The sequence below is a fragment of the Ochlerotatus camptorhynchus genome, unplaced genomic scaffold, assembly GCF_037179485.1.
Source record: "Ochlerotatus camptorhynchus isolate MF236.1 unplaced genomic scaffold, CSIRO-AGI_Acam_v1.1 ptg000459l, whole genome shotgun sequence".
NCBI classification, from domain to species: Eukaryota; Metazoa; Arthropoda; class Insecta; order Diptera; family Culicidae; genus Ochlerotatus; species Ochlerotatus camptorhynchus.
In genome coordinates, this window is record NW_027040945.1 from 247,481 (window position 1) to 271,394 (window position 23,914).

Consider the following 23,914-nt stretch of genomic DNA (forward strand, 5'->3'; position numbering starts at 1 on the left):
AACCACTACAGAAGATACTCGGTGAAAATTTGGAAATCGAACTAAAACAACTAGTTCAATTTATTAAGATGTGCAAAATCCAGGTCTAAAAGGCAACATAACATAAACCAAACACTAACAACTACAAGATGCACGACCACAGAGGCGAGATGGACCGAACCCGGTCTTAGCCAAGTCTTTGACACAAGCAAAGGAAAAAAAAAAAGCTTTGATGTTTTTCTGCTCGATTATCAAAGTGTATTGAATATACAGGGATATTACACTTTGCACGCATCACACATAAATAGTAATACTATACTATACTATCATTTCAAACCAAAATGCATCTGTAAATTATTTTTCCATGTTTTTTCTTGTTTCACATTATGTATGACTCTCTCATGTATGGGATGGATCTGTTTACAATTTACAAACGTCATATCATTGGAAGCTCAATGATGACTGCGATAAAAATTAAAAAAAAACATATTGCGCCCTCTGTCTACAAACCATAAAAAACAAATACAAGCAACGTTTTTCAATACAAAATTCAATTTTTTTTTTAGTATTATTATATTTTTCCTAATAAGTAATTTTCAATGACCTTTCATTTGATATTTTGATCTTTGAAATCGGCCCAGTGATTCAAAAGTTATAAATAAAAAAACATTTGAACCATCTTAACATGGAAATGGTCACCCCAATGACAAAAAAAAAACGTTAAAATTTTGCGATAAGGAACAAAACTACCAATTTTTACGAAATTCTGAGAACCACTATATGTATATACTATGGAAAATGTCTCTAAATGTTGGCCTATGGATCTAATATTGGACCCATCGCTAAAAATCTGCTATTTATCAATTTTATCTAGATGAACGCGTTATTGGGACGTTACTAATAGATATTTTTGGTTGCTATTGAAAATTTAGTCGATTGCTGAATTTATGTATGGGCCCAAGTTAGGGACACTTAGGTCGACATTACCTGCATTTCCCCTATATACTTTTACATAACTGGAGCGTTTGGTACGGTATGTTCACGTATCCTCAACCCCTGTGGATTTACGAAATGCCTTTCACAGATTCATCTTTGCAGCAAACGCAGTAACCCTGGCCGCTTTGATGTTGTGTAATATCTCATAGAATCTATATCTGATATGTTGCATTCATCAATGTTGACAAGAAAAATGATTAGGCGTTATCTAACCTAATCATTTTCCTGAATGCTTTTTCGTACCTGCTGCGTTTGTATTAGATTAGATTAGAATGTTTCATAAGGAAATCCTAATATAAGTGCGGGTTTATAGTCATCCAATAATAAAATACAAGATGCGTGTAGATCTCAGGTGTTTTCATAATTTTTTCTTGTGTTTAATAGTATTAGCTTATTACAAAGACAGTAAAAACTTGGTTTTGGAACGCATTTTACTTCGCTTTGCTGTTCAGGATGATACCGTCGTACTTCTGCTGGAACCACTTCATGGCGTCTTCCTTGGTCAGACGGTGAATGTAACCGATTTTGCCGGTCTTACGCCGTCTCTGAGCTACGTTGTATCCTGTAATTATGAATTATTAGAAGAATAAAAACTGATTGATGTGCTGGATTGAATATGTGGAAAAGCGTTGACTAGAACATATCGATTTTGTTTTGTATGATTGGTGGATAGCTTATAATGTACAACGTTTAGACTTACAAGACCACCACCAATCGATGATTACTCTTTGCACAGGACTGAATGTAATTCGATAGGGTGACGAATGACATTTAATTATTGTGCATTAGCTGTTTTAGCCGATGAACTCAGAAAACTTATATCTTTTTCGGAAAAGTTGTTCCTTATTTTATTTGATTGTGTGGCAAAAATAGATGGAAATGCATAGTATGCCGAAAAACAAAACTTAATACCACGTTCAGACTCCAAGTTATAACATGTTATAATAACTATCGACAAGATAAATTTCATCAAGATAGGCTTATAAAGGCTCTGTCTGGTCAGCGTTTAAATCGCCAGGTGCATCATTATTTCGCATGGAATGCAATATGATAATCACGTTTTTTTTATTGTAATCAGGGTATCAATAAATGGAGATGAGGAACAACAAAGACAATGTGTTACTGTGCAGTAACTGATCACAAATTATTACCACTATGTCGATTAATGGGTAAAAAATACCCATTTTTGGGAAAAACAACGGTGCCGAGAGAATTTAATCCAAGGTTGCAAATACTCATTTCAGCTAAAACAATGTTTTTTTTAATTATGAAATAATTATATGCTATGATCATATTTTGAATTGGTAAGATACAAGAAGAGGTTGCAAAGAATGTGTTTGACATATTAAACCAGTTTATTTGACTTCATGAGAGTCACAATCAGCAATTTTTCACACACTCATTCACTCACTCAGCGATCAGCAAATCACTGATTGTGACTCATAGAAAGCAAAATTTACAGGTTTTAAGTTTCAAACACATACTTTGTAACCTCTTCTTGTAAGTTACAAGTAAAACATGTCATCATACCATCTTTTGGTTTTATTATTCCTAAAAACATTATTTTAGCTGAAATGAGTATTTGCAACCAACCTTGATTTAATCTGTTCAACGTCGCTTTCTTCGCTTTGCGTTGCGTAGATTGCTTTGGAATGATTCGATTACCCAAGTTACGAAAGCCGTTGTCAACTTATAGACCTAGAACTTCTCCGGACTAGAAGAGACCCAAGCAGAGCCTTAACCGTGGCCGATATCCTGCAAGGAAGGACAGATTGCGAGGCTATCCTGTGGCAAATTGACCTGAATGTTCAACCCCGACCGCTTCGTAACAACCTTATGCTAAGACTGCCTCTAAGTCGCACAAATTATGTAGCATATGGTGCGATTTGCGGACTGCAGTTTTCGATTTTCATCTCTCCCGTGATGCGCTTCGTCGAAAGTTTTTTTTTTTGTTTTTCACCGGTAGGAGTAACTGACTATAAGATATGTTTTTATGGTATGTCAATGCTTTAATGTGCTTTAATGTTTTTTTTTTACTATAGTTGATTAACATCATTGGGGCATCATTCCATCCAGGGATGATTTAAAACAACAATATACAAAGCGGAGACAAAGTAGAATGTAGCCAAACGGACTGTCAGTTAGTGTAGCCAAACGAGCATGACGTCATCCACTCAAAAAATAAATCACATTTCCAATGGAAAATATCCATTAGAATTTCACATAACTTTTATGTGATCTCATAATTGGTAATTGCACTACAAAATCACATGAACCTTATGTGTCCAATGAAATTTATGTGATTTATATGAAAGTTATGTGAATTTCAGATAAAAATCATTAATTTTGTTATTGGAAAAATATCATGTGGATATCAAATGGAAACTATATGAAAACTTTTTTCGGAGTCGTGGTGTTTTTTGCGGGAGCAGTATTGCAATATTATGAGCACAAAACGCATTCCGATTTATTTTGCGTAAAAGGGAAGAAGGGAATAAAACGCAAACCACTCTTCGAATCATTATTGCAAAGATTTGCTTTACACCAAAGATACCTTATTAACAAGATATCCCTCAGTGTTCACTCGGCTGTCGACAAAAGCAGACCACTCTCGATGTGTGCTACGCGATCGTCTGTTTTCTCGGCAGCAACCATTGTGTGGTTCTCCTCATTGTTCTTCATCAGCAGTTCTTTCGGTCGATGCGTCGTCGACTTTGGAAAGCAACCGTTTTGTGATGAGTGTGTGAGTGCTGACCACGTTTTGCGTCCATTGCTGCAATGGACGCGCTCTGACCCTCGTTGGCGTTCAACAATTTGCCATACAATGAAACTACTGGAAGCGGCTCCAGTTCTGATGGAGGAGGCTTTTTGGATAGCGGAAGATAAAGTGTTTATTGTGTTGTACCTTTTGACTATATTTTTAAGATGTATTGTATAGTGACCATGAATCCTCGGCTCTGTAAAGTTAATTCGGTTGAGCCTTACCAAATAAATTAATAAACAAAAAAAAAAAACAAGATATCCCACTAATCAAGTCCTCGAACAAGGCACACATGCTTGGCTTACACAGTTTTGGTCAAGAACTGCTCATTTGCTAATAACTTTGCACACAGTTGTCAAAAAAGAGTTCCGTTAAAGCTTGTAATAGGTACGTAAGAAAAAGTATTTTTATTCTAGTAATAAACTGTATTTGTTTTTGCGTTGTAAAAATCAAGTGAGAAATGCTCGCTGCACATCTCGGACTTTATGTGTAAAAATTCATTGGTGTTGATTCAAATGTTAAGACTTACTTACTCTTTGCATATCTATAGTAAGCTATGATCCTTATCTATCAATTACTTTAAAGAAAATGAATTTTCAATAACTGAGTGAAAAGTTATTAACAAATGAGCAGTTGGCGTGTACTACTGTGCATGCCAAGTATGGATACACAACCCTTATGTGATCACTAATTGACGAAGACATAAATTAAAATAATATGGTTCACTGTAATGGAATTTTCTTAGAAGCTTGTTGCATCAGCCACCAGATTTGAACAAAGTTGATTTTGTGTGCAATGATCTTTGACAGTGTTCAAAGAGTGTATCATTTTGTCATTTGTTTATGCATTTCAGTTTTGAGAAGAGTGAAAGAGATAGAACCAACACATTCTAGTACATTTGGTGAAAATGCTAGTACAATTCAGTAGTAGCAACCGGTGGAAACTAACGGCCTATTGGTCCCTAACAAATCGATTAACGTACTCCATTCTAGTCGAAATTCAAGTGCTACACTATGTTTGTTTTGATTCGCTATGAAAGTTTGACAGATAAAATGAGGGGTTCGTGGATTTTCCTATGTTTCGAGGGGTGCATCGATTAGCTTGGGACCGAAGATAGTACCAGAGATGAGCCAAAAAGTTGAGTACGTTTCTTCAGGACTTTCTGGTCTTAGAGTTATACCTCTATGGTTTAAGCACCGACAAACCGACATGAATGACCATAGCAAAAATTATAAAAAATCTGACCAAAGTACACTACTGACATATCTAGTAGCTAAGCCACGAACCCGCATGCAAAAATTATGAATTGGTTCGTGTCTGATCTATTCTGGACAAATTATTTTTATCTTGATCAACAAATCCTGTGGTTTTGACAGCTCGGATCACTGCACATTTAAATCGGCCGTTTACGATTTTCGGGCATAAGTGAGAATTAAGTGTCATGTCGGTTTGTCGGTGGTTTAAGCACCTTCAAAAGCAATAAAAGCATTGTTTTTACACAATTTGTTTCAATTTAATCGACAACACTGGATACGATGATAGATGATTCGTACACACCTTCGTAATTCGGTGTGTAGAAAAAGGTAAACAAAACAATTCAACTTGAGACATTATTCGCAGCTCGTATTTTTAACGATTCAAATTATATTATTTAAGTAAATATGGTAGTAAGTAGTAAGTGAATTAACTTGAAAGTGCTTATATAAGCACGTGTCGTAATTGTTTTAAGTGTGGTTCTGAGAAGTGAAAGCAGTTATTGAAATTTCATGCCTTTTTTACTTCCCTAATAAAAATAACCGTAAAAGAGAGCTTAACGACGTGTTCGGGGTATCATCCAAACCATTTTTGGGATAATTTACCAATCCGGGATACAGTTCGTTTATGCTATTTATTCATTAGGGTTGTTTTCCGCCGATTTTGTTTTCCGTACTGAGTACCAGGCATGGAAAATCATTTGCATTCATTGCGTGCTTTCATTTACATTCATTTGCCCCTAACTTTTTTCATCAACAGAATTCTGCAAAATAATGCAGAGAGCTTTTGTAGGTTTTGTTATTAGCTACAGCTTTTGTTAAAAACTCAAATACGTATCTCTTATGCATGATGAGCCAGAGCGAACAGAAGCCACTACTGTTTTTCAATTAATGTATTTTACATTCACTGAAAAACAGTAACAAGTTCTGCCCGCTCTAATTCGTGATGCATAAGAGATACAGATTTGAGTTATGGGCAAAAATTGTAGCTAATAACAAAACCTACTAAAGCTCTGTACATTATTTTCCGGAATTCTGCTGATGAAAAAAGTTAGAGGCAAATGAATGTAAATGATTTTCCATGCCTGCTGAGTACCAATGCTACCGATGCCAGGGAGGCAGCTCCCACACCTGGACCCTACCTATCGACCCATCAACTCATAGCCTGGGGACCAACGGCCTTACTTCCCTTCTGAAGGAAGACGGCATCAGAGATTTTGTGCCTCAGAAAATCCCGGGGCGCCGACTGGTATTGAACCCAGGTTTTTTGGGGTGAGAGGCAATCACGCTTACCACTACACCACCGGCGCCGCTGTTTTTCATGCCCTGAGCAGAACAAAATCGAGTGATCGCACTTTTTAATGCAAATATTACCAATGCGTGAATGAATTAGCAATATTTTGATGGACAAGTGTTAAACTATGTATCCAGATTTTATTCATACAATTCAGGACCATTTCTTAAGGTATGTAATTTACTATTTTGAAGGAAGATGTCTTTCGTACGCATACCAAAACACGTTTATTTAAAGATTGTGGTGACAACTAGAGAGGAGCGGATTCAAAATAAAACTGCCTTGGCAACATATGCCTAGGTGATTTCTAGCAACACTGCCAATCCAATCAAGATAGGCGCTGCTCGATTAGCTCTGGATTTGACAGTTCGTTTGGCTCAAAACCATACAGTCCACTCCTCTCTTATACTAGACCCTCTCTAGTGACAACCATTGTTGCATGACGTGCCGTATCACCTTAAATCTACACGGTAAGAAACAAGTACCCAACGTATAATGAGAGAGAGAAGGATTAGTAATTTTCATTTAATTCCACTACCTTATTTACTTATCCTTGACAGACTATGACTTATCGACTAGTCGAGTATTAGTACAAGACACTGAAGAAGTCTGCACATTGTAGACGAAATACGCGTATCTGTCAAGGATAAGCAAATAAGGTAGTGGAATTAAATGGAAATTACTAATCTTTCTCTCTCTCATTATACAGGTGTTCCACTAAGACGCCCTCATTCATCAGAAGTACCCAACGGCCAGATCACTTTTACCTACTTTTGACTAGTTTGTCTCCTTTTCTCCTTCTGTCAAAAACGGAGGATCAAAATCACCCAACAGGGGTAGTAAAGTGTGGGAACCCAACGTTGCGTATAATCATGTTTACCTATTTTGGGTAGAAAGCTAGTGGAAAATTCCATACGATGCTTGCAAATGATGTGTAACGTTCTACACATTATTGCACTGATTATTGACAAAAAAAAATACTTCTGTTTACATCCATATGGAAAGTGAAGGTAGTAGCGAAGACAACAAATCAGCAGCTTTGCCAGAATCCAAGCGACAGATACAGTAGCGCTGCACTTGAGTGAAGGTGGAAGCAACGCATAGAAAAATGAGCAAATACACAACCCTTCTTCTGAGGTTGTAATCTCAGAGTTGCCAGTCTTCTTGATTTGTTGTCTTCGGTGGTAGTCAAGCTGAAAAGAAGGTTGAAATAGAGGGCGTTTTTCAACTAACGGGGATAAAATTTCGCGTGCTTTAGTTTTAATTGTTTCACTTTTGTATCTTTACCCAATTCAGTCTCTTTAAGCTGTGAACCATTTGCCGAGTTAAATTTAACTCGTGGTTAAAATTGACATTTCGAAAGTTATTTCTTATGTTCGAAAATCCTTGTTTTATCGTTCGTTCGATTTTCGAGCAGAACTCAGCCACGGTTGTCAAAATTTAACTTCTTGTCTGTCAGATATAATCACGCTCGGATAGCAGGGTTAATCGATAAATTTCCATCTGTCAAATTTTAACCAAAAGTTTAAAAATCCGCCAAATGGTTCAGAGCCTTAGGCTGTGAACAATTTGCCGAGTTAAATTTAACTCGTGGTTAAAAATGACATTTCGAAAGTTATTTCTTATGTTCGAAAATCCCCGTGCTGTCGATCGACCGGTTTTCGAGCCACGGTCGTCAAAATTTAACTTCTTGTCTGTCAGAAGTAACCACGCTCAGATAGTAGGGTTAATCGATAACTTTCCATCTGTCAAATTTTAACCAAAAGTTAAAATAATCCTCCAAATGGTTCAGAGCCTTAGTCGTGGACAGCAGCAGTGCTTCGCGAACGCCGCGCGAAACAGCAGAAAAAAACAGCTAATTAGCCACTTCATTCGAGCAGTTGAAATGACGTTTACTAGGGTAGAGAACTACTTCGGCCTAATCGCCCATTTTGGGCCTATCGAGCAGACAACTTCAAATAAATCGATGATTTCAGAGTTAACAAGTCAATTATGCGTTTGGTACGATACTTTAGTTAATAAGCTACCGAACGAAGTCAATGAGAACGCGTGATATGAAGATTTGCACCCATTATTCCCAAAAACAAAAGAAGCGCTCCGACCGAATCAATTTTTATCTTCATCCGATAGGCCGAAGTGAATTCATTGGCGTTGCAATGCGTTAGGCCGAGTTTAGAATCCGTAGGCCGAGTTTGGCGTCAAGAAGCAGTGTTAGACTTTTGACAATATCTCAACGATTGGTATCTCTTTATCAAATCTTACGGTACGTACGGAAAGGTAAATAAATTTGAAAGCCATCAGTAATAATAACATTCCGTTTGGTGCTAAACTGCGCTAGATTAAGGGAGACTAAGTGCGAGCTGTGCTTAATAGGCTGGAAATGTGGTAGTTAACCCTTCCACTCGAACTTTGAAATAAAACATTATTTTAATATTTTTTCTTCTAGAACCACGAGAAAAGTAGCCAACATTTGTGCGTTAAAAAAATAGAAATTAGTTTTGTGAAATCGCTCGTAGAAAGTCACACCAAAACTGCTTGACAAAGTGGTCAATTAGCAGAGTGCCATCAAAATAAATGTGATAGCCTATGTTGGCAAGTTGATTAATTTTGGTCTCCTCCCTAAATATTCTAATAGAGATTCTAAGATTTCGCGTCCGTACCGACTAAATTCCAAAAATTACATAAGCCCATAACGCGTTTGGTAAGCTCTATCGAATTGCGCATTACTAATGGGGTGTTAACACTTATGCTATTGTAATAGCACTAATGAGACAACTGCTAGCAAAAAAGCTCACCAGCATAATGTAAACAGGGCATCAGCGTCTACCAGCATAATGTAAACAGGGCATCAGCGTCTACCAGCATAAGATTTCAGGAGCAACTGAAATTCGTGCTAGTTGGTTAGTACACGTGCGCTAGCAAATCCGCAAAGATGTAAACACCCCATAAAGATAAAGCTCTGTAGGTCGCGTTGAGTCCCGACAGCCGCGAAAAGTACAAAATGCACTTAATAGAATAAAAAAAAAACTACTAAAGGAGACCCTCAAAAATTTAAATTGAACCGATATGTGAATATATGAAATCACTAGAACCGAAAATGGTAATCAGTACTAGTAAGCCACAAGAAAAATCTGCAAATAACGTGCCCGACACACAAAACCCGTCACAATCAGCGATTCACAGCGATCAGTCACAAACTCGCCGACTGCAACGCACCGAAAGCGAAACTGACAAGTTCCATGTGTCAAACCCATCCCTCCCAACCTCCTCCTGCATCTAACAAGCACAAAATACCACTAAAGCATCCAATGATTCCACAAACCCGAAAACACCCTTCACCCCACCAACATCTAGGTGCAAAAAATAGCCATGGGGAGGGCTAAATGAAATTCAAAATATTGAAATGAAAACGATTAATTTACACAAAGTAAACAAAAAATTGTCATTTAGATACTGTAACTTAGTAAGTATAATAAATATAGTTTGACATCCAAAAAATGATTTTAATTATTTAATTACATCTAAAATTAAAAGAAACAATTAATGTGGAAAATAAATCAAAAATCAGGTTATTTACTTAAAATGTTAATTTTGTTTGAGAATCAACAAAATATTTTCTTTGAAACAAAAAGTATATTTTTTTGTTTTTTTTTTAAAAGAAGCGCGTGATTGGAAAAACATATATATGTTTTAATTCAAGAAACGTCATGACAGAATCAAAGAAAAATATTGTTGAATTTACTCATAGTCGAATAGAGAGTTGATTCTAAAAACAACAAACTTTTTTTTTTTTTGAATCTAATCAAATTTATTCTTGATTCAAAGAAAACATCTGCATAGGCACTGAGTCTACAATATTTATTGATGAATTCAATGTGATTTATTTTTGAAATTAAAAGCCATTTCTCTGCGGGTGTCCATATACTCATCAATATATTCGTCGTCAATATGATTGTGAATACTGTTGAGTATTGACAAGATTTGTGCCCGTGTGGTGCTTGCTATAAAGGATTGAGTGTATGCTGTAAGGGTCAAATCAAATTACAAGTGCCATTGGAACTCTGACTGCCACACTTCAGAGAGGCTTGAATCTCTTCTTTGGCTTTATTTCGCGGTATGAAAACCCTACAACAGCGAAACAAAACGAAATTTCGGCTTAAATTCTATAGCAACTTCCACAATCTGGATTTTTTTAACTAACGTGTGACCTATAAATTGAAATTTATGCATAATTTCCTTCAAAGTTATAAATCTAGTTCTGAACAATTTTTGTCTAAACGATACGAAATCTTTAATTTCCGGCAGCATTCGATAAGTTGAACCATGCTATGCGCCTTTTTAATAGAAACTAAGTGATCGATTCAACCTTTGGTGGTGAATGTAAGAACGTCTAAAATAGTGTTGTGAGCAGAAATTATTGCCGTGAGACATTGGAAGCGGAACACTTTTTCACTTTTCCTGATAAATTGATTCATCTGAGATGCTAGAAAACTTGATTTATAGTTGAACAATTAAATTCTATATCATTTTGGATTGGAGGATTGTGCTACTGTTACGGAATGTTTTTGTTGTGAAAAATGGAAAATTCCAATAGTGCCTAAATGGTTATGATCTTCCGGATTTCTTGTGTGTGAATAGTTAAGGTACAAATCAGTTTAGCTGTGTGGGAAATCGTAAAATAAGACAATTACTGATGAAAATTGGCAAGATGTTCAATGATTTAATTTGCGTTGTTAAAAATCCTTCTTCTAATGTAAACAAACCGTTAATATTATATGACCTGCTTGGCTCGACAATCGAACGACTTGGGTGTGATTTTGGATTCGCAGCAATCATTCAAGCAACACTTGAACAACACTGCATATGTTGTCTAGGCGTCTAGAACTTTAAGGTATGATAACTAAAAACGTCACCGACATCTACTCTCTAAAATCTCTCTATTGTTCGCTTGTTCGATCGCCGCTTGAGTATTGTTCAGCGGTTTGGAACCCAAACTGCCAGGTGCCGAGAGAATCGAATCTGTTCAATGTCACTTTCTTCGTTTTGCGCTACGTAGATTGCCTTGGAATGATCCGTTTAGATTACCCCGTTACGAAAGCCATTGTCAACTTATCGAACTAGAAGAGACGCAAATTGACCAGACCGCTTTGAACAACCTCATGATTAATAAGGTTAACATCATTGGGGCTTCATCCAGTCTGTTGATGTAAAACAACAATAAACAATACGTCAGGGCTGATAGCACCAAATATATCCAAAAATAGTGATTTTAGTGACTAAAATGAGTAAAAAAGGGACCATTAAGTGACTAAAATGAGTAAAAAAGTGACCATTAAGTGACTTTTAAGACACAAAAAGTGACCAAAAAAGGAGACCCAAGTAGAACTTATTGAGCTCCAATTTAAAAATGTATAAGAAGATTTTAAGCATTTTGTCAATATTAGTAGTATTTGTTCTTGTATGATCGGTATCTGTTGTAAACAGACATGAGTGATTGATTTTTACACTAGTCTGCTGCTGGCTACTCTTTCATTTTAATCAATTTTCAAGATAAATCCTTTTTTCAGTAAACCTGTTCCAATTCATAATTGTTGCCCAAAATGTGTATTACATTTTAAACATTATGCTATGAAAATTCATTGTAATTATCGTTAATAAAAACAACCGCTATTGTATGGTTTTTTGCGTGTTTTATAATACAACAACCTATATAATCCGTCTTCATCTGCAGGAAAACACATCTAAATTTCAGCTGTTCGATGGAACACAACGTACCAAGAAGACTGGCAATTCTACTAGCTTTCATGCGCATCCATATAGTATTTCATTTGAACAAATACCCTCAAGCTTTGAACGTTGAATGACGAGACTGTGACCCTTGGTTGGTATTATATTGTATTGGTATTGTATACAAGCACTTATATGTTGTCAGTTTTCTTACAGGCAGGGCTGCACATCAGTCCCATATGAGTTCTTGTCAGCTTTGAGTTCGCAATACTATTCGTTTTCTAATGGCATCTCCTAATGCATTACGCCTCTTATTAAATTTGACCGCTTCGTTTAGTGCAATATTGGTATTATTGTAATTGGTCAGAAAAACTGGAGCGATTATCCGGTAAAATCCATTTCCTTTCACAACTCTTCAGTATCTATTTTATGAAAAATATTGATTAAATCAAACGGAAAATTACCAATTACGGAAGCACAGCAAAATCTAACATATAGTCAGATGTTCCAAATTAAAACCCTAAAGCTTTTAGCATCCCATAGTGAACCACTTGTTTTAATTAACATTTTTTGCAAAAAAAAAATGTAAAATGAATGTCTATTTCTGGGTTGAATTTAATGTGATTCAACCTTATCTTGTGCTTCTGTGCCGAGATTAGATTCTTTGATTAGTATGAATTTCTCCTTGTTTTCCAGTAAAAGTTTGTTATCATCCATCATCAGAACGTAAACAATCCTTCAGCGAACACTGAGTGGTCCACAAAAACGTAATGATGACTTCAACTTTGAATGCAGATTGCATGGAACCAATATATTTGACTAGTTAAAGTATCAGGTTAACGTTCACCTTATTAATAAACAGTTTAAAATCAACAATGAATAGTACATGAATCTAGTGACAGCTAATAGAGGATCCAAAATAGGGAAATTAGTACTACTTCTTTCCGAAGTAGTTAGTTATAACAGTTGCTTTCTTCTTGTTGACTATTTCCTCCATGCTGTCAGCTGCTCGTTTTTGCGACGCTTGCTTTTTGCGCACTGACTCGACACCATCAAGCATGGCTTGAGCCAGCTCTATTTCAGCCATATCCTTGTTTTTGCATAATTTTCTAAAAATTGAAGTTTGGACACACAATTAAACACACAAAAATCATCGATTCACAAATCGCCTCGTTATTCAACAATGCTCCATGGAATCATTTTTACATGAAAAAGGTTGAACATAGCCACTGCACCAAAAAAACACATAAAAACTATTGATATGGACTCAAACTATTGAAACAAAAACAGGTCTTTTCGTGCAACTCACTTTTTTTTTACATTTTTTCCGATTCTTCTCTTAACTCAAGTAGGTGTCGCTACCGTACACGGAGAACAAATTCGTTAAGTTAAGATAACAATCCTAATAGTTACTTTCACATGGAAAAATATTGTTGTTTGAAAGAAACCTATAGATATTCCAACATTAATTTGACCGTCAACTCAATAATATCTACCTAACAGATTCAACTGTTCATCTTATACTCAATTCAACTATAACTTTGATCAATTATAACAACTGTCAAATGTAATTTAATTGTATAATTTGGTTTCAAATGATCATCATAAATCCACACACTTTTACCTTGTGATGCGTAGAGCAGGCGATAAGATAGCTGGCTCTCACGCAGATGAACACGGTTCAACTCTTAGTTCACCTTTTTTATGATTTTGCAGTTGTGTTTTTGAGATCGATAAAGAAGAAAAACATTAAGGAAGTTTGTCGATAATGAAGAGCAGTTCGTTTAATAAACATTGTAAAATTTTGCTTCCCTAACAATAGTTTTCTTGAATCAACTAAAGCATAGTTGTATTTGGAAGTTTGACATTTGTCCATCTACTGAAAAATATAGTTGAACCAATCGAGGAGCCAACTATGGACTATAGTTGTTGCCCTCTATATATAGTCAAATCAACTATAGTTTCGGGTTATCTCTAAAACAATTGAACAATATAGTTATTTTGAACGGAAAAATAATTGCGTCTGCTATAATTTGTTCTCCGTGTACAACAACATCCCCGTATTCTAAAGATATTTTATTTTGGTGCAACACTTAGTTTTTCTCAAAAAAACAAAACAGTTTAGTTACACTTAACCAATTATGTTACTGTACAAACTCACTTATATTTTTCCCACTGAGAAGATGAATAATCCTTCATTATGTGAAATTAATTTATTAAAATTATTTAATAGCTTTATAAATGTTCTTATTTCTTAGACTTCAACGAAACATGGAGTACACGACAATTTTAGAGGGAAGCCCTCAGAACTTTATGGAAGTACTCATCACTTCAAGAAGTTCCATAGATATTAATGAAGTTCAGAGAAGATCATTGGGAGAACTTCAAAATTATTTAAGAACCTAGCGTCAGTTTATTTCAACAATATATAGTTTAAAAAAAATCTCAAAAGTTAAGAGCAATTTGAAGGGTTTATTGAGAATCCTCCAGCATGTTATCTTAACTCAAAGCCTTAAGAGAAGATCATAAGTTTTCAGAAAGTTTTAAAGAACTTCAGGTAAATTTTGGAAATTTTAAAGATTTTCCTCAAATTTCAGAGAAGTCCTAAAAACTAATGAATTTTACAGAATTTTAAAGAAGCTTAAAAGTTTCATAGAAGATCCTAGAACATCAGAGAAAGTTTAAGAATTTCAGACAACTTTATATATTGAGAGAATTTCTCCCAGCTTCTAAAAATATTAAACAACTTTTAGAATCTGCCAGCATTTCGAAGAAGTCTAAACTTTTTTTTTAATCCTTTGGAAATTTTTTATAATTTCAATAATGTTCAAAGCATATAAAAAAGTTCCCTGAATCTCAAAGAATTCCAAAGAACAAAATATTTCAAGACCAAACTAACTAAAGAGAGGGTTATAGTTTTTCATTCAATATCGCAGAACATCAAGGAAGTTTGAGGAACTTGGCAGAATATGTCAGAAGTTCAAAAAGCTCTTTGAGCTTCAGAGAAGTTTATTGATTTTAAGGACGAAGGGGTAGGGGGTCTTGAATTATTAAAAAATGCTACGCTAGAAGAATGCTCCTTTAGAAAATGTGGGAATTCAGGAAAATTTCATAGAACTTTAAATTATTTCCCAGAACTTCAGATAGTTTCATTGCACATCAATTTTGTTTTTCGGATTGAAGTTCTAGTTCAATTAGTCCAAATACTTAATATAAGAACACCAAGCTTCTCCAAAGCTGCTAAAAATCAAAAGAAGCTCCCAGAATTGTAGAGAATACGAAAAATCTCACAAGAATATCCCAGCATTTTAGAGAAGTTCTCAAAACGTCATAGTACCTTCAAGTACTTCAGAGGATTTTCCAACATATACCAGGTTCAAAATAATGCACAATATATCTAGCATAAAACAAAATTTACAACACCGGTGTTGTGGTTTTTTTTATAGTTCTAAATAAACCGAAACCAGGATTTAGGACTACGTTGAAGAAGCCCGTAGAAATGATGGAATCGAAAACAACTAAAAATACACTAACGAAAAACCAAAAGCAACATTTCGAACGCTAGGCAACGCTAGGGACACTTGATAATGTGGGACGTTTTGCAGGACATTTGGTAATGCGGGACAGGAAGGCGAATCCGGGACGTCTTGTCACTTTAGCGTATTCCTTACGAGGCAAGAAAAAAGTGCGCCGAACACCTCAAGCCGATGCAATGCAAAAGCGCAGTTTTACTTTTACGACCATTTCCGCCATTTGGAAAGCTACCGAAAAAATAGTTTAGTTAGGTGAGAAATGCACAATAAAAAACGCACTAGGTGGGGTTATGTTTTATGAAATTCCTCTTGTCGTTGTTTTCACTGCGGAATTTTATTTTATTAACGAATAAAAGAAAGCGGACACCTCATTGTTCGGCGGTATGTCTGGGCGAATTCGCCAGAAAGAGTAAAAATAACATTAATCTCACTCATCTTCATATGCTAGAACTCTTTACTCCTTGTGTGAATCATTCGTATTCATTCACTCCACAGAAAATCCCCATAAGGATCTGTCAACCTGTGCGCCATATTTCGTAGACCCGAATATAAGTGAACTTCAGTCAACATTTAACCTGTCAAAGCGAAAAAGAATTAACCGATATTCCTAAACAGAGCTGAGTGCTATAAATAGGTGCACTGAAAAAGATTGTATGGTTTAAAAAAGCTTTTTTTTCAAGAAAAATATTGTGCGTTCTTTATTGAGCGCCTCCTTCGCTTTAAAAAAAGTGACTTTAGTGACTTTTTGACGAAAATAGAGACTTTGAAGTGACCACCTTAAAAAAAGTGACAAAGTCACTAAAAAGTGACCCGCTATCAGCCCTGCAATACGTATAACGGCGCCGGTGGTGTAGTGGTAAGCGTGATTACCTCTCACCCCAGCAGGCCTGGGTTCAATCCCAGTCGGCGCCGCCGGGATGTTCTAAGGCATAACATCTCTGATCACGCCTTCCTTCCTTCGGATGGGAAGTAAAGCCGTTGGTCCCCGGTTCATGAGTTGATGGGTCGATAGGTAGGGTCCAGGTGTGGGAGCTGCCTTCCTGGCACGTCGGTAGCATTGGTGCTCAGCACGGAAAACAAGATCGACGGAAAAACAAACCAAAGGAAAAAAAATAAATAAACAATACGTCCACACTGGGACTTAACGCTGGCTCTAAACTTAGTGTCCTTTAACCCTTATGTGCGCGAAGATTGTTTGCATTTTTCTACACCATGTTATTCAAATCAGAACTGGAAACCCCGGTATCCCGCACATAATGGTTAAGCAATTCCACAGTAAAAATGAGCGCTTTCTAAAACTGAGGCTGTGATTCATTGGATGAATTTTCACTTAAATTTGACAGATTACTTTTTTTCAAATAAACCTGCTATTTTACCAGACTTAATTTTTACAAACACCTTCTCGAAAATCGGTCGATCAACAACAGAGGGATTTTCGAACATTTTAATTTAATTTCGAAGTGTCAAATTTAAGTAAAAATTCATTAAATGGATCACAGCCGCAGTTTTAGAAAGCGCTCATTTTTACTGTGGAATTGCTAAGCCAGTACAATTTTTGAATTAGTATGTTTTTGTGTGGCAAGTACAATCATACTTTATGCCCAGAGAAGTCGAAAAAATTTCCAACTCGGATAATTCCTCGACCGGACCGGAAATCGAACCTAGTCGCCTCCAGCATGGTCTTGCTTTATAGCTGCGCCTTTACCCACTGAGTTAAGGGATGCAACAAGAGGCTTGAATGTCATATCTGAATATAGCAACAGCTGGATGATTCGTATGAACGCGGGGAAACCCTGACTGTTATTTTTTTTCCCACTCATATTGGCCCTCTCTTGTTCCGTCTGAGAATAATAAAACAGAACAAAATCTGCTTAATCAGCTCAGTGGTGGGATGGTCCAAAGAGGTAGTCAACCTCGGACTAACCCTAGACTACAAGCTGATTTTCAGGGAGCACATTGGCAAAACGAATACCAAGTGCAACTTCTTGATAAGATCACTGTATCCTCTTAACAGGAAGTCCACCCTTTCGCTGAAAAACAAGCTTACTATCTACAAACAGATCATTCTTTCAGTTATTGAATAAGGCATGCCAACCTGGAAGAGTTGTGCTAAGCGCCACCATTTTAAACTTCAAAGGATCCAGAATAAGATCCTTAGAATGATCCTAAACAGTACTGCAAATCCTGACGTCCACCGTCTGGATGTTCTCCAGACACTGGATGAGCGGAGAACAATCTTCGTGGAAAGGTTCAGAATTTGCTGCGGACGATCCGATCAACATATCAGGGATCGGGCACGAATGTTAAGTTGGTAGAAATTAACAAATAAAAAAACACGCTGTCTAAATAAGTTATATGCCTATGTAAAATAATAAGATCCAAATCAAACTTAACAAAGATCAAGAGCTGTACAGAATCATATGAAATAAAAAATCATATTCAATTAATTTGAAATTTGTCGTTTTATTGGTCACGATAGCGATCGTTAGTATAAATTGTGTATCTGGTCAAGGATGAAACTGTAGGAAAATATTACAATAAGATCCAGTGGAAATAAAACATCGTTTAGTAGTAGAAGAAGCATTTTCAGATATAAATTAAGTTGCCAATATAGTTCATATGGTGGTTGGCTATGCTGCGTATGATTATTGTAAATAGATAGGCCTAATCTGTGCGGCATGTGAGGGGAGGTGACAGTGTGACAATTGTCACCTCAGGTGAGGTGACTCTCAATTTGATTTGCACGGAGTCTTCACAAATGACAGCGTGTCACCTCAGCTCACACGCCGCGCAGAATAGGCCTAAAGGCCCAAGCGCAAGAACAGTGGAGAAGCCCGATCTGAGTAAGCCTACTTGCCGGATTTAAAACTAGTTAAAACGGAATCGACTTCGGTTAGGCATCTTGATGCCATTTGTGACTGTCAAACTTGCCGTTACCGTTCCGCTTCCGCCCACATTGCGTTTGGGCCTTAAGAATTTAAAATCTATGAAACAGAGTTTTAAAAATCTGTCTCAATTACATTGTTTGTTGTTTCCAATGTGTTCACCGAAAAGCAATGCATGTTCCAAAAAATTAAACAAAAACAGTGCAGCCAGTATGATCCTGAAACATCTCAGTGTGAATAAACTTCTAATTTAACCAGAAATAGAGCATCTAAGCACAGGTGTTATTTTTAAAAACTTACCTGGACGTCCCAGCACAACGTAGAAATCCAGACCGTAGATACCGATCGATGGGTCGTACTTGATGCCCAGATCGATATGTTCTTGGATACCGAAACCGAAGTTGCCGGTCTGGGAGAAATTGTCGCGTCTCAACTCATATTCACGCACCTTCAGACCACGTTCAAGGATTTCCTCGGCCTTGGCACCACGGACAGTGCAGTGAACAGCGATCTTTTCATTACGGCGAATACCGAAGGAACGGACGGTATAACGAGCCTTCGAGTAAACTGGGGTCTGACCGGTCAGCTGCTCCAACACCTTGGCGGCACGGGTCAGCCTATCACCAGATTCACCGACGCAAATGTTCAGGCAGAGCTTGCGGATACGCAGATCGCGCATAATATTTTTGGACTTGTCCTTTGAAGCGATCGTTTTGGTGGCCTAAAATAAACAAATTTTATTTACGAATCGTTGCAAATGGTGAACATTATTTGTCTTCAGTCCAATAGCCGAACATCCATCCGTGGTCCATTCCTCGGCATGAAACGCTTACCATTTCTGAAAGTAAATAAAAGTGACAATGCCTACATTAATATCCCATAGGTTAGAGGGAAGCTAAACTTGGAAAGGCCTTATTTCTTGGAGAATATCACTTTTCTGCCAAAACTCCACAACAGCACGGTAGTATGAACTTTTTATTTTCTAGTAGTGACATTTTCTCAAAGAAAAACTGCGAAAAACATCGAAACTTACTGGAAATTATCCGCGGAACGATGAAAATGTGTTCATCAAACAACACAAGTTACCGGAAAAGAACAACTTTAGCGTTTGACATATGAGTTTCCGTTTGAGAGACGTTTTCCGCGGCGTCGCTTCCAAATGGTTCATTTGGCTTGCGATTCGAAGTGGAAAAATGCGGGCGCATTTTATTTTCGAAAATCACGCTTCAAACGCGCGCTTTATTCACAATATGCGTTGTTAAGCAACGAACATGTTTATTGATTTCATATGCGAGACTTGTTCAACTTTCGTGAAAAAATATCTATTTTTGCTTCTTTCCTAAGATTACATATCTCAAGCAGAAAAACAATGGAAGACGAAGATTTCGTTGAAACCGAAACTACAGTTGTAAAGTCGGGACCATCTTTGCCAAATTTACTTGGAGTCGTTGCTCATGCAGTGATCGACGATAGATCACACAGTATGATAGAGAATTTAGCCAAACGAAAGAAATACGTTAAACCGTATGATGAGATTCTTTTTTCATTGTTCTACTAGCGTTTAGTGATTATTTTTTATATTTGACAGAATTTCGGAGAACTATTGCGATGACAAGGAAAGTATCAGACGTCGGTTGAACGAAAGCGATCGGGTAATTTCTGAGCTGCTCAGAGATGGTCGAGAGCTCATTCAAGACATTCGAGTAGCCAATGACAAACGAGAGGTCGAGAGACGTGTTAAGGAGGCCGAAATAAGGGAGGGTAATTGTCGAGTAAATCTTGGGGGGGGGGGGGGGGCAGAGAGGTTCTCCCAAAATCCCTTGATTAATTTTGAACACCCATTTACCTTCGCATTTTGATATTGCATGTTTTTTTTATATCTTCCCTTTCAAAGAACTTCTGGAGAAGTTGCAAACCGAATCAGCTGAAGCGGTCGCCAGATTTGAATCTATATCTGAGAAATGGTCTGAGTTAAAGGAGCTGAAGGACCCAATGGGTATCAATGACGAACTGCAATTGCAGAAAGACCGTATTCAAGAACTCATGAAACAAAAGGACATCATCATTGATGAATGCCGGAAGGAACTAAAACTGGCAGATGAACGATACACCCGGGACTTGCAAAAGCAAACGATGGACATACACAGTTTGGTGGAGCGCGTCGATAGTCAGATTGAAATCATGAAGCGTGCCTTCAAGGAACATTTGGAACTTTTGGAGAACACAAGTATGTAATTGAACCGCTCATCAGCCATGTTTAGTAAAACGTCACGTCTTTTGTAGTCGATGAAGAGAGACATATCTTACGAATGGCAGCTTCGAAAAAGTGGGATGACTTGTACTCACGACGTGCTGTTAATGAACGCATCAAAATGAAACAGGAAAAGGAACGGGTAAGTATATAGGGGAAACGGCTCTAATGTTGGCCTATGAATCTAAGATTGGGCCCATGGCTAAAAATCTGCTATTTATCAATTTTATCTAGATGAACGCGTCATTGGAACGGTACTAATGGATATTTTTGGTCGCTATTGAAAATTTAGACGATTGCTGAATTTATGTATGGGCCCAAATAAGGGGCATTTAGGCCGACATTACATCCATTTCCCCTATATGTTATATCATTATCATTATTATATCATATTTGCCAATGCCGCAACAAATTAAAAAGAGATATAAATCCATGGTAGGTATATACATGGTGATACAGGAGGTCGGGGGGGGGGGGGGGGGGAAGTGGGGTTTTAGAGCAAATTGTAAACAAACTCGGTCGCTGTCCCATACAAAAATCCAACATGGCTGAATCATGAATTTGACACATTAGAACACCTATATGTAGTCACCTTGATATAAATCCCTCAAATTTTCCAGTTGGAATTCTACCGCGACGAAATCGACCGCATCGAACAGGAACACATTGAAATCACACGAGCAACCCGTATTAGATTGGAACAAGACAATCAAGCGTTGGAAATCGAGCTGCAAAAAGTCAAAACCAACACTACGTTGAACACGGAAAAGCTTGATTATAATTTTCAAGTTTTGAAGAAACGTGAAGATGAGAACCTGATGGTTCGAAATGCACAAAAAAGAAGATTGACTAAACTGAATGAAACCATATTCGTCTTGAGAAGAAAGATCAAAGATGTGCAGATGAATTGTCTGATTGAGACGGAAAAACTTACATCTGATGTAATGAAGCTACGTTTTAACATCAGTCACATGAGCACAAAAGTCAATACATTCGCTGAAGTGAATGATAAAAAGGTTTTTTTCTTTATAGTACTATGCATTTGAATAGAACACTAACTATTAGATTTATTACAGTATCACTCTGTTTGGCAGATGAACAGAAGTGAATGTTCGGATGTTTTGAAAAGCATATTGGAAATCGATAAAATACTTGTTGAACAACATTTAGGATTGAAGTGGCAAGCACCTTGCCTACCAGATGACCATGCTCAGAAGCTACCCGACAAGATGGGTTCATTTGTTAGTGAAAGCACTCTTGTACAATCACAAAGCAAGTTGCTTGTATCATTTCGATGATTCTGATTTACTCATGGTTATATTTTTAGTGAGCACGTCATTACAGGCTTTTGAAGATTTGAATGAGCGGAAGCAAATATTGGATATTCTGCAAATCGTACTAAAACAGGCAGGATTTCTTGTAGATAAGACAGCTTTGAAGCTTATAGAACAGCACACTGAAGATGATCAGAACCTCGTTTGTTTGGACAATGTTTTCAGTGCGTTGGGAATTTCAAATTGGAATGATGTTCGAAAACTGAAAGAAAAATTTGAAGAAGTAATGAAATCTCGGTATCGTTGCACAAATGATTCTTTCACAAAATCAGATGAGTCTTGTACATCACAGAGTGATCAAGCTGAGGATCAAATTAAGGTACAAGTGTATTTATAAACCAACAAGAATTATATTAAGCTATTTGTTATGCTTATGAATAGGCAATAACTGATGGAGATGTGAGCGATTCGGAAATGAGTTCAATATTGGTACCGTCTGAAAAATTGCGCTCGCTTAAAATTTTTTCCCAGCAGTTGGCCAATGCGGATACAACGTAAGTAAACGTCTATTTTAGTAATCGAATGTCTCCTGGTTGATTCAATGTTTATCTTCAGCGTACCACCATCTAATTATGGAGGCCTATCGCGGAAAATTTCAGTAAAAGAAGTGAAGGATTATTGGGTCAATTTCAAAAATCTGTTCTCACCTGATAGGGTGAAGGTATGGAACACTTTGGAAGATAATTTGACTCAATATTTGAAGGTGAATTTTAAGTAGTGCTTTCTCGATTACACGCATCAACATTAATCCGAATATGTTTACAGATTTTAAAGGAGCGGAAAGGCTTAGATGAAGAATGTGAGTTTTTGAGAAAACAAAATATGGAATTGCAACATTTAATGCAGAAAATGCTGGCACCAAAGAAGGATTTTATCGAATGATTTAATAAATTTCAGCAGATTTCTCCTTAGTACGCTACTAGAAATTCTTTACTCACATCTAGAAATAGGGACTATCGATAAAACAAACTGGACGGCCATCGGTATACTCAGTAAACATTCTTCGATTCATTATGGCAAATGTCTAGTTAGAGAGACTCATAACCTCGTTTATTTGGCTCATATAAGTAAAAATCACTGTAAAATCTCATAAAGTTCATGAGATACAATGAAAGTATATGTTATCTGACGTGTATAAGCTATGTTCATAAACACACACAGACACACAGAAACACACACACACACACACACAGGGCTACAAATGGTGAATTGACAACCTGGTAAGAGCGTTTTTCCTATCTCTGGTCCTCACAAGTTCCTACCTCACACCTCCCCGTGGTGTAGCCTGGGCAATGTTGTCCTTCTGACAATAGCAAAGTGAGGGGGTGCGACGCGAACACTGGCGCGGTAACCATAACACGGCGATCGAGGAAATGCTTCGTCAACCCGCAGGAGTGCCAACCGGCACATTAGGATCGACGCCAGTAAGATCCTTATTATGGCATACTGGATACGGCATGGAACTATGGACACGACACGGTACAATGGATTGGATACCACGCTACAGGGCTGACAGTCGTGCTATTCTGCTCCCTAAGTAAAGAAGGGTGACACCTTCTTGAAATGGCGAGTGGGCTAATAGTGCGGCTGCCCCCGTCCCGGTAAAACCTTGGCAGGCCTCCGGATACGTTCAAAACTCGTCACCAATTGGTGATTGGTGAGTAGTAGACTCAGATGTAACATTCCTGACTTACGCCGATCTGGCTCTGAACACGGCCCCCATGAAGGACCGTGTCAACCCTAGCATGGCCTCCCTGCTTGCATAGATAACCATGGGATCACGATAGGCGACTACATACAACGAGTGGAGATAGCGGCCCGGAGGGGGGACCCAACAGAATGGAGAAAAACGGAGAAAAAAACAAAAAAGAAGAAAATGAGAAAACCCAAAAAAATATGAA

The 23,914-nt window shown here is 37.2% G+C and overlaps 2 protein-coding genes and 1 long non-coding RNA gene across 3 annotated transcripts; 2 read left to right on the forward strand and 1 right to left on the reverse strand.

Moving 5' to 3' along the window:
- Positions 1-1,317: 1,317 nt before the first annotated feature.
- RpL11 (ribosomal protein L11) lies at positions 1,318-19,166 on the reverse strand. Its single transcript, XM_065235128.1, has 2 exons — positions 18,729-19,166; positions 1,318-1,537 (listed from the first exon to the last, which is right to left on the reverse strand). The coding sequence occupies exons 1-2, from the start codon at positions 19,105-19,107 to the stop codon at positions 1,407-1,409; spliced, it is 510 nt and encodes a 169-aa protein (XP_065091200.1). The 5' UTR covers positions 19,108-19,166; the 3' UTR covers positions 1,318-1,406.
- LOC135712163 (uncharacterized) lies at positions 17,329-18,817 on the forward strand. Its single transcript, XR_010518559.1, has 2 exons — positions 17,329-17,412; positions 17,448-18,817. It is a non-coding gene; the product is annotated as an uncharacterized LOC135712163 (long non-coding RNA).
- Positions 19,167-19,797: 631 nt separating the features above from the next.
- Positions 19,798-22,897, forward strand: LOC135712166 (dynein regulatory complex protein 1 homolog). Its single transcript, XM_065235131.1, has 10 exons — positions 19,798-19,952; positions 20,017-20,189; positions 20,323-20,655; positions 20,712-20,821; positions 21,300-21,695; positions 21,756-21,955; positions 22,011-22,332; positions 22,395-22,507; positions 22,569-22,716; positions 22,779-22,897. Exons 1-10 carry the CDS (start codon positions 19,798-19,800, stop codon positions 22,893-22,895), a joined length of 2,067 nt encoding a protein of 688 aa, XP_065091203.1. The 3' UTR covers positions 22,896-22,897.
- The last annotated feature ends 1,017 nt before the right edge of the window (positions 22,898-23,914 follow it).